The 11,160-nt window shown below is 51.0% G+C and overlaps 2 protein-coding genes across 7 annotated transcripts in view; one reads left to right on the forward strand and one right to left on the reverse strand.

The window, feature by feature from the left end:
• LOC125738366 (carboxypeptidase A1-like) overlaps positions 1 to 11,160 on the reverse strand; it is a 31,084-nt gene that overhangs the window by 11,390 nt on the left and 8,534 nt on the right. For 3 of the 6 annotated variants that reach the window (XM_049007253.1, XM_049007255.1, XM_049007254.1), the window contains one exon: positions 10,751 to 10,867. The exons of 2 other annotated variants lie outside the window; for them this stretch is intronic. The gene's annotated coding sequence lies outside the window, so the exon portion shown is untranslated. Of the gene's footprint in view, positions 1 to 10,750; positions 10,868 to 10,988; positions 11,127 to 11,160 lie in introns of those variants that run through there. One more of the 6 variants, XM_049007252.1, reaches the window with a different exon arrangement.
• LOC125738370 (caveolin-2-like) lies at positions 8,139 to 10,464 on the forward strand. The gene is made up of 3 exons (XM_049007263.1): positions 8,139 to 8,354; positions 8,917 to 9,104; positions 9,375 to 10,464. Exons 1-3 carry the CDS (start codon positions 8,205 to 8,207, stop codon positions 9,526 to 9,528), a joined length of 492 nt encoding a protein of 163 aa, XP_048863220.1. The 5' UTR covers positions 8,139 to 8,204; the 3' UTR covers positions 9,529 to 10,464.

Raw genomic sequence — 11,160 nt, forward strand, 5'->3', positions numbered from 1 at the left:
CAGTTCCAGAACCAGTTTTTAGTACCTGCTCCAGACTAGGTACTGTTCGTCTAGCAGGTGCTCCTAGGGAGTGATAGCTTGCTGATTGGTTGACCACAAGCACCGGCACTAATTTGGAAGTTATGCGGAAGTGCAGAAAAACAGACAGAGCAGATGGGATTATTTTTATACCCCAATTACATTTAAAGCATCTGTTAATAATTTTTTTGGCTTGTCTCTCCATATTTCTGCATCAGAAAATTTGATTATTAACCAATATACTTTTTTCTAATGCCATCTGCTGGCCAAAGAATCTCGAACATGTCGAAGGTCATATGAGTAAAATATAAATAAAAGGCTGCGTCCCCTTTTTATCGCAATCAATCCCCCCAATAACCCCAATAACTAACAAATGACTCAGTAAGCCGGGTGCAGCTTTATGTAAAAGTACAGATAAATTCTAGGAATGAGGTCAGTGAGTCAAAGAATGATCATCCCATTCCAAAGACAGCAGTGGTGGGAACAGAGCTAGTGCTGCAAGGGTCAGGCTCATCCAAATGTCTTTCCCGTACAGCCCATCCTCCTCTCCGTTTTTCCACATCCTAGTGAGTGGGGGAGGCCCCCCTCATGGAGAAATGCGGTGCCCTGACTTCTGTCAGTACTGGGGGCACATGCTGCATTCCAACTCACAGAGATGGATGTGGGTGAGGCAGCACTCAGCGGGGTCCCAGGCCCCGCCTCTGTGTGGCTGCGTGTCACATTACGGGGAAACGGAGCCCCAGGCCCCGCCTCTGTGTGGCTGCGTGTCACATAACAGTGAAACGGAGCCCCAGGCCCCGCCTCTGTCTGCCTGCGTGTCACATTACGGGGAAACGGAGCCCCAGGCCCCGCCTCTGTGTGGCTGCGTGTCACATTACAGTGAAACGGAGCCCCAGGCCCCGCCTCTGTGTGGCTGCGTGTCACATTACGGGGAAACGGAGCCCCAGGCCCCGCCTCTGTGTGGCTGCGTGTCACATAACAGGGAAACGGAGCCCCAGGCCCCACCTCTGTGTGGCTGCGTGTCACATAACAGGGAAACGGAGCCCCAGGCCCCGCCTCTGTGTGGCTGCGTGTCACATTACGGGGAAACGGAGCCCCAGGCCCCGCCTCTGTGTGGCTGCGTGTCACATTACGGGGAAACGGAGCCCCAGGCCCCGCCTCTGTGTGGCTGCGTGTCACATTACGGGGAAACCGAGCCCCAGGCCCCGCCTCTGTGCGGCTGCGTGTCACATTACGGGGAAACGGAGCCCCAGGCCCCGCCTCTGTGTGGCTGCGTGTCACATTACAGGGAAACGGAGCCCCAGGCCCCGCCTCTGTGTGGCTGCGTGTCACATTACGGGGAAACGGAGCCCCAGGCCCCCCCTCTGTGTGGCTGCGTGTCACATAACAGGGAAACGGAGCCCCAGGCCCCGCCTCTGTGTGGCTGCGTGTCACATTACGGGCAAACGGAGCCCCAGGCCCCGCCTCTGTGCGGCTGCGTGTCACATTACGGTGAAACGGAGCCCCAGGCCCCGCCTCTGTGCGGCTGCGTGTCACATTACGGTGAAACGGAGCCCCAGGCCCCGCCTCTGTGCGGCTGCGTGTCACATTACGGGGAAACGGAGCCCCAGGCCCCGCCTCTGTGCGGCTGCGTGTCACATTACGGGGAAACGGAGCCCCAGGCCCCGCCTCTGTGCGGCTGCGTGTCACATTACGGGGAAACGGAGCCCCAGGCCCCGCCTCTGTGCGGCTGCGTGTCACATTACGGGGAAACCGAGCCCCAGGCCCCGCCTCTGTGCGGCTGCGTGTCACATTACGGGGAAACCGAGCCCCAGGCCCCGCCTCTGTGCGGCTGCGTGTCACATTACGGGGAAACCGAGCCCCAGGCCCCGCCTCTGTGCGGCTGCGTGTCACATTACGGGGAAACCGAGCCCCAGGCCCCGCCTCTGTGCGGCTGCGTGTCACATTACGGGGAAACGGAGCCCCAGGCCCCGCCTCTGTGTGGCTGCGTGTCACATTACGGTGAAACGGAGCCCCAGGCCCCGCCTCTGTGCGGCTGCGTGTCACATTACGGTGAAACGGAGTCCCAGGCCCCGCCTCTGTGTGGCTGCGTGTCACATTACGGGGAAACCGAGCCCCAGGCCCCGCCTCTGTGTGGCTGCGTGTCACATTACGGGGAAACGGAGCCCCAGGCCCCGCCTCTGTGCGGCTGCGTGTCACATAACGGGGAAACGGAGCCCCAGGCCCCGCCTCTGTGTGGCTGCGTGTCACATTACGGGGAAACGGAGCCCCAGGCCCCGCCTCTGTGTGGCTGCGTGTCACATTACGGTGAAACGGAGCCCCAGGCCCCACCTCTGTGTGGCTGCGTGTCACATTACAGGGAAACGGAGCCCCAGGCCCCGCCTCTTTCTGCCTGCGTGTCACATTACAGGGAAACGGAGCCCCAGGCCCCGCCTCTGTGTGGCTGCGTGTCACATAACAGGGAAACCGAGCCCCAGGCCCCGCCTCTGTGCGGCTGCGTGTCACATTACGGGGAAACCGAGCCCCAGGCCCCGCCTCTGTGCGGCTGCGTGTCACATTACGGGGAAACGGAGCCCCAGGCCCCGCCTCTGTGCGGCTGCGTGTCACATTACGGTGAAACGGAGCCCCAGGCCCCGCCTCTGTGCGGCTGCGTGTCACATTACGGTGAAACGGAGCCCCAGGCCCCGCCTCTGTGCGGCTGCGTGTCACATTACGGGGAAACGGAGCCCCAGGCCCCGCCTCTGTGCGGCTGCGTGTCACATTACGGGGAAACGGAGCCCCAGGCCCCGCCTCTGTGCGGCTGCGTGTCACATTACGGGGAAACGGAGCCCCAGGCCCCGCCTCTGTGCGGCTGCGTGTCACATTACGGGGAAACGGAGCCCCAGGCCCCGCCTCTGTGTGGCTGCGTGTCACATTACGGGGAAACCGAGCCCCAGGCCCCGCCTCTGTGCGGCTGCGTGTCACATTACGGGGAAACCGAGCCCCAGGCCCCGCCTCTGTGCGGCTGCGTGTCACATTACGGGGAAACCGAGCCCCAGGCCCCGCCTCTGTGCGGCTGCGTGTCACATTACGGGGAAACCGAGCCCCAGGCCCCGCCTCTGTGCGGCTGCGTGTCACATTACGGGGAAACGGAGCCCCAGGCCCCGCCTCTGTGTGGCTGCGTGTCACATTACGGTGAAACGGAGCCCCAGGCCCCGCCTCTGTGCGGCTGCGTGTCACATTACGGTGAAACGGAGTCCCAGGCCCCGCCTCTGTGTGGCTGCGTGTCACATTACGGGGAAACCGAGCCCCAGGCCCCGCCTCTGTGTGGCTGCGTGTCACATTACGGGGAAACGGAGCCCCAGGCCCCGCCTCTGTGCGGCTGCGTGTCACATAACGGGGAAACGGAGCCCCAGGCCCCGCCTCTGTGTGGCTGCGTGTCACATTACGGGGAAACGGAGCCCCAGGCCCCGCCTCTGTGTGGCTGCGTGTCACATTACGGTGAAACGGAGCCCCAGGCCCCACCTCTGTGTGGCTGCGTGTCACATTACAGGGAAACGGAGCCCCAGGCCCCGCCTCTTTCTGCCTGCGTGTCACATTACAGGGAAACGGAGCCCCAGGCCCCGCCTCTGTGTGGCTGCGTGTCACATAACAGGGAAACCGAGCCCCAGGCCCCGCCTCTGTGCGGCTGCGTGTCACATTACGGGGAAACCGAGCCCCAGGCCCCGCCTCTGTGCGGCTGCGTGTCACATTACGGGGAAACCGAGCCCCAGGCCCCGCCTCTGTGTGGCTGCGTGTCACATTACGGGGAAACCGAGCCCCAGGCCCCGCCTCTGTGTGGCTGCGTGTCACATTACAGGGAAACGGAGCCCCAATACACATCATCTCACACAACTACTGACAACAACCCCCACAGACATCAGAGGGCATCGCTGGCATCCTGTGGAGATGTGAGTGTCTCAGGATCCAGCCAGGTTCCAAGGCTCTGAGGAGAATTCTCTGCTTTAATTAAATCATGTAAACTGCCTATTAATATATTTTCAATTGTCCAGTGGGTCATTTAAACTGTTTTCAGCTGTCAATTTTTTGCAGAAATGGGCTCATGGATTGTATGCTTGCATCGTCTTTGCCTGATTCTCACTATGCCTCTGTGTTGTCATTTGGTGGGACATTCCTGGAGAATAAAGTTGACATGCAGAGAGTCGCATATGAGAGGCACATTCTCCGCAAACCTTACACCACGCCATGGGTTTCGCACATTCTCACTGACGCAGATCTTGCGTGTTGTTGTCGGGATACGCTGCGAGTGGGGATCTCCTCTACTGGAGGCTCCTGCAAAGGAGGACCTGCTGGGAGGCTCTGTTAAGCATAAATGGTGGGCTTAGGGGCTGGGGATGTGTGCCGGCCTTACAGTCTGAGGCAGGGAGGCTCTGTTTATAAATTGTGGTCCTGGGAAGTGGGAATTCATACCAGTTGTACAATCCAAGGCGAGGTGGGTTGTTTTTTAAGTCATCATTTGCATAGATTGAATCGCGGTCCTGGAGGGTAGGGATGTGTGCTGGCCATACAATCCAGGTAGGGTCTGTTTTTCTAGACCAAAATGAGTCATTACTGCTTCGAAGTAAAAACCATGGAAAAGGTTCCTTTCTGCAAAGCCGAAGCAACCAGGACGAACCGAGTGACTGGACTGCGGCGGGCTGAAGTTATTCAAGGCTAGTGGGGGGCTGCTCTGGCTTTGGATGGTCGTTATGCTTGAGGCCCGATAAGCAGAGCCTCTTTCGCGATAAAGGAGGTTCTGTTTGGCCCTGTGATTCACCGGCTCAGTATTTGTGTGTTTTATTGTACACTCTAACTTTCCAGCCGCCTGCTCTTTCCTGAAAAGCAGCCAGGAAAAACTGTGTGGGTTTAGTTGGGGGGGGGAGGGGGGAGCATTGTGGGCATGGTGGAGAGCTTTATTTAGCCAGTGTGCTATGAAACGCAGGCCACTGCATCCACAGCATCATCAGAGTGGGGCCACATTATACAGCAGCCCCCCCCCACGCACACACACACACACACACACAACTCCCATTGTGTCCTCAAGGCAATTGTTTCACTGTAGATGAAGAGATGAAAAGGCAATCAGCCCTTCAGCTCCTGTCTGAATAGGGGAACCCCACACTGATTAGGTGCAGCACAGGCTTCCTTCCTGCAGTCTGACGCCTGATTGGCTAAGATAAGCCCCCTTCCCACTGTCAGAAGAGTATCAAAATCAAGTGTAATATTAAACATCTGATCCTTTTAACTATCCACATTTGGCAGAGGGGGTGTCCATAACCGGCCTCCAGATCCTGAAAGTCTAGCTGTTATGGTTACGGACACACTTGAAAACTCCTGGTTCGAGTCCCTGCAGTAGTATTGTTTGGTTAGAGCCTTGAGCAGCTGTTGACGGATCAATGTGAAATGTAAATACACTGAATTTGCTGGAATTCCTGAGAGTTCAGATCATGCTCTTTGCCTCGGCTGAGGTGGTGTTTTTTTACACCAACCCATCTGGTGATTCACATGGACCCTTTTCTGTTTACGGGTGAGTCCTGCAGACCCCCATGGCCACTCCAGGTTTTCCTGAGGCATTTGTGGATCGGCAGCGGCAGGCTGGTGTGGACTCATGAACTCATGTGGATCTGCGTGAATGAAGAGCTTTACCAGAACAATGAGTGTCTCACATTTTGTCATGCTTGGCTTTATTCTAATTGAATCAGCCACATGTGGGGTTAGACACAAAAAAACAACTTTCTACTCATTTAACCAGAGTCACCTTGTAATGTATTTCAATATCTTTAAATGTTGTCAAAGTAAGTTCTTCAATAGAGAAACATTATGTCGTTCATCGAAAGAATTTCTGATCCAAACACACAAAGCAGTGAGGAATTTTGCTACTGTGTGAGATATCCGCCATCACTAGCCTAAATGATTACCGGCCTATTGCTGTCAGGGCAGTAATCACGAAATGCTTTGAAAGGCTGGTATTATCTAACATCAAGGCCTGCACCACCCCTTGTCTACACTAAAATTAGTTTGCTTACATTAGTTTGCTTACAAAGCTAACATCCACAGACTGCACCACTTCGCTTGCACTTCATACTGTCCAAACTCATTTAGAATACCCTGACATCTATGCTAGGATGCTCTTTGTTCATTTTAGTTTAGCATTTAACTCCATAAGCAAATTAGTCAGAAAGCTCTGTGCTCAGGCTGCCTCCCTGTGATCTCTGCTCCCCTCTGAGGCTCTGTGCTCAGGCTGCCTCCCTGTGATCTCTGCTCCCCTCTGAGGCTCTGTGCTCAGGCTGCCTCCCTGTGATCTCTGCTCCCCTCTGAGGCTCTGTGCTCAGGCTGCCTCCCTGTGATCTCTGCTCCCCTCTGAGGCTCTGTGCTCAGGCTACCTCCCTGTGATCTCTGCTCCCCTCTGAGGCTCTGTGCTCAGGCTGCCTCCCTGTGATCTCTGCTCTCCTCTGAGGCTCTGTGCTCAGGCTGCCTCCCTGTGATCTCTGCTCCCCTCTGAGGCTCTGTGCTCAGGCTGCCTCCCTGTGATCTCTGCTCCTCTCTGAGGCTCTGTGCTCAGGCTGCCTCCCTGTGATCTCTGTTCCCCTCAGAGGCTCTGTGGTCAGGCTGCTCTGCTTGTTCTGTATCGGTTGAACATGCTGCTTTTTACAGTCATACTGAATGTTAAACCTCTGTGATTCTCAGTCTAATTGTGCATTGATTTTGCTTTGCTGTCATTTGCTGCTGTTCTACTTCCCAACAATGAAGATGTGTCAGAGGGACCCAGGGATGTGTCAGGAAATGCCTCAGTCTAAAGTCAAATTGACCATGATCCCTGGACATGAACATCTTATTCCAAGTTCACAGCATGTCAGCAACACCCAACTCAATATACCAATATTTCAGGTATGCAACCACTAGGCTGCGATATCTGCTCTACATCATTTCTCATCTGTGAAACACATTGTGGTTCAGGGAAACCAGCCGACATTTCTGCTCTTTTCCAGCCAAACTCTCTAAGTTCAAGAAAGGAAAACCTCATCTTTAACTCTAAGTGGCTAATTTTATCCTGCTGGTGTCTGGAGAGGGAATCCTCCTCGTCTGGCATTCCGCAGTGGGGGACACCCCTGGGTGATGTAAGGGGAACCCCACCCGCCCCATGCTGAGGGTCTTACACAGGGATGCCAGCATCCTAGCTTATAACCACTGACACACCCAGTCCAGCCTGTGGTCTCTCATCTGAGCTTTATAACTCCATCTTTGTGCACTTCTGCAAATGCGTGAAATTTACACTGCGTTCCCCAACAGAGCTGGCCAGAAACACAGCTCTCTCTGTGATAAATATTTCCTATTGCTAAGCAACGCCATCCCATCAAGTCTGAATGCTGCCATTTATAGATACAGTATAATCCTTCCTGATTCAGAAAGTTCTTATTAGAACTATTGATTTGTTGATTATTTGTGGAATAAATAAGAACTGTGTTCTGTCAAAAAATTACCTAAACTTGGGATTGTATTTTTTTAACGTACTGCGTTCATTCCTTAGTCACGGAATTATTGGCAGCTTTAGTACATTTTCTGCCAGTTAAATGGCTTTGCATATTTCCAGCTGGCGTAACATTACAAACAGCTCTGAGTTTCCAGCCGTCTGGGGCCCAAATATCTCATGTGGGCGGGTCTGTGAACCAGCCGTGTTTAGGTACCTTTACCAGTGACTTCTGCAGTTCACAGAAACTGGTGACGTACCCAAAAGGCATGTCATATTGGGTCCCCCAGTCCAGAGCAATCCAGTTATTTTCCGAATGTTCTAGGCCCCCTGTCACTCAGAGGCCCTTGGAATCATTCTAACTTCCCCCCGCCCTATGGTGAGCCTCAACGTACCCATGGGTAAAAATATACTCATTCCATTGCAAATTCCCTTTTAAGTATCAATATTTTATTTATTCATATTTTTAATCCATCCACGTCTTTCTTAGATACGTATTTTGTTATTGTTCTTATTATTACTCATAATACTATTGTTATCATTATTAATAATAATAATAATAATAATAATAATAATAGTTGTCCCAGTATTACATTTCTAAATACAGTATAAAGATAAACAGCGCAAGGGGAGTCGTGCGTGACCCGGGGAGGGGGTCCGGCCAGTGTCAAGTGACCAGCCCAGTTTATCCTGTACTAACATGGGGCTCGAGAACGAGAGGTCCGAAACGAGCGTCCTCATGGACCAACATGAATTCAGCCGGACCTTGGAACCGATTCTGGCCGAGAAACAGAAAAACTGCACGGCGACTGCTGACCGGGATCCGCAGGAAATGAACGCGCACCTGAAGGTAACCAGGCAAACAAAACAGGGTATACTCGTGGTAAATATGCGTATGAAGGTAAATTGGGTACACTCAAGGTAAATGCGCTTGAACATCAATCATTATTAAATCACCGCTTTGTCGTAGGCTATGTAGTTTCACTTTTGATGAGAATGGAAGTGAATAGCTTCATAATTACCTGGCACTGCATATATTTACAGTGCTGCGAATTTTCAAGCAATATGACTGCTGCTCGTGTTTTTAAAACTACACTATTACATTTAACTGAACCCAATATATGATGCACTACTTCGCTTTGGTTCGCTATTGAGGATATATTGCGCACATCTATATTTAGGACTATGTTCATGTCTTTATTTACTTCGTCATGTATAGCATTAGTGGAGAAAGCAAACATAGTTTCGTTATACACGTGCAATTACTATAAAGATTTTCTGTTCTATAACGCTTAAAATACCGCAATCAGCAGCAGCAGCGCAACAGCGGCAAACGTTGCCGACGCGCTCTGCGTTCAGAGTTAGTTGCTTTGTATTAGTCGTGCACCGTGTAAGTTCGATTCCGTTGGCAGATCAGCTTTGAGGACATCATCGGCGAGCCCGCCGCCCTGCACAGCTTTGACTCGGTGTGGGTCTCCAGCAGTGCCCTCTTTGAGCTGCTTAAATACGCTTCGTACCGCCTGATCAGCGCGCTGCTCGCCGTCCTCCTGTCCTTCACTGCGGGATCCCTCTTCGCCCTTCTCAGCTGCCTTCATATCTGGTATGGCACTTCCTGGCGAATTCGGTCCCTAATGCGCCAAAGTACCGTGAAAAATTAAGTGGCCAGTGAATACGCCACTTGTGGAAGCTTCAGGTCATGAAGAATAAAGCTAACCTGCCTTTTAATTAAAGCAAGGCCGCAATTATAATATATACAGCCTTGATTTAAAGTAGGAGGCGGCTTACTGGTAATTAGCCGTAAAGGGTCTGTGAAGCGTTTGGCGAAGTTAATGACTCTAATCATTCATATATGCTGTGGGATATTTTCTAGGATACTGATCCCAGTGGTGCAGGCGTGGTTTATGGCTCTGCCGACGGTCCAGACAGTCTGGAGAAGTTTGGTGGACACCTTTGTGGCTCCTGTGTTCACAAGCATGGCCAGATGTCTGTCTACAATGGACATGAAAACTGCCAAACCCAACTGAGATCCGGCAGAAGTGCAGGCCAAGGGAAACCTGCTCATTTTTGACCTAATATTTGTTTGTGACCAAACTGTTTGACAACATTCCATTACTTCATCATAGAAAAGAGTTGAGATGGTTAGGACTGTGATTGTAAAGATAAAATGATGCAATAATAATTAAGTTCTGACTGTATTTCTGTGAAACAGAAATATCTGACAGTGTGCCAATGTGCATATCTCCTTAACCAAACGCAAGTACTACACCAGAAAATAGCCAGCGGACGTTTTGTGACTGTCTCTGTCTCGGACTGTTCGTCAGGAACGCGTTGGTACCGTATATGACCAAAGTGACAAGACTCGAAAGTTTGCTGATACATTTTGATCACAGGTGTGACCTCAACAAGAAAATCGTAACTTATTGAAGACGTATTTTGTACTGAAGACAAAGTACAGAAATATTTATAGAGCACCCATTCATTCTATAATTATTGGATATATCAAGTATTATACAAAACTATTTAACTCTGACCTGTATTTTCACCTTTCCTGTGAAATGAATGTAAAACTGTCTTTCTCGGTTTTTATGCAGTCAGTAGTTTTTAACTGAATTACCTGATATTTGTGTTATTCATTTATTACTCAAGCTGGCATTAATATAATCAGCACTCTTGACTCTATAATCATTCTCCAGGCTGCTCTTCCATTATTAGCTATTGGTTCATTGCACCGATATCATTTCTGCTTTTGACAATTATTTTACAACAAATTATGAGCACACTATTCAGATAAAGTTGAAATAAAAATAGGTGAAGGTGACTAGACTGCTGTACGGTGACTAATTTTGAACTGTGTCAAGATTTGTCAAACACTGCAATTCAGAAGTTATGTCATGGAAACTGCAAAAATGCTCAGTGTTCGGACAGTCGGTTTCCATTAAACTAAGGATCCTGTATGAAAACAGCCTGTGGGTGTGTTTTCAGCACTGATGCATGTACTGAGCGCTCATCTGTACCTGTTATGGGCCTGACCATTTAACTAAACCTAAGTTTACTAATGAACTGGATGACTGTGTCAATAGCACAGTTATAATTGAGGGACACCAGCAGCTACAGAGCATGCTTGAACTGTAAACTGTTTCCCTTGGGATTAAAGAAGTAGCCTCGTCCATCCGTCCATCCATTCATCTATCTAATCTGTTTATAGGAAATGTGTTATTGCACGACATATGATTTTTTTTTCCATACCTGAGTTGATGTTGAGTATCACGTGAGGCAGAGTTTCATGTCTGGTCAGTTAAACAAACCACTGAAAGATGCAAATTGGATTCTCTTGGTCAAGATAGCGTGCTGTGTAGGAGAAGGCTGTGAGCAGAGAGGAAAGAAACGGGATAAACCTGTAGTAGGGCGCATACTGGCAGGTGTAACACAAGGGCAAAACGCAATGCCAAATTAAGACAGGAATCCTGTCATTCGCTGATCTTACCAGGTTGCTTTTTACCGGTTGACTGTCGCCTGGTTATCCACATTTGCTCCTTCAACCAAATAATCCAGACGGGTTGTAACCATATCACTCATGGCTTTACATTTAGCGGCAGCAGAGCTCAGTTTGCGGATGATCCCTTGCGCTTTGCGCAGGGGTGTGGCGCTGTCCCCCT

The sequence above is a fragment of the Brienomyrus brachyistius genome, chromosome 3 (assembly GCF_023856365.1).
Source record: "Brienomyrus brachyistius isolate T26 chromosome 3, BBRACH_0.4, whole genome shotgun sequence".
NCBI lineage: Eukaryota > Metazoa > Chordata > Actinopteri > Osteoglossiformes > Mormyridae > Brienomyrus > Brienomyrus brachyistius.

Bases quoted from the DNA above. Each gene is read 5' to 3' on its own strand.
- LOC125738370 (XM_049007263.1), top strand. From the start codon at position 8,205: ATGGGGCTCGAGAACGAGAGGTCCGAAACGAGCGTCCTCATGGACCAA. The intron at 8,355-8,916 runs GTAACCAGGCAA...TTCCGTTGGCAG, and splicing joins AAATGAACGCGCACCTGAAG to ATCAGCTTTGAGGACATCAT. The intron at 9,105-9,374 runs GTATGGCACTTC...GATATTTTCTAG, and splicing joins CTCAGCTGCCTTCATATCTG to GATACTGATCCCAGTGGTGC.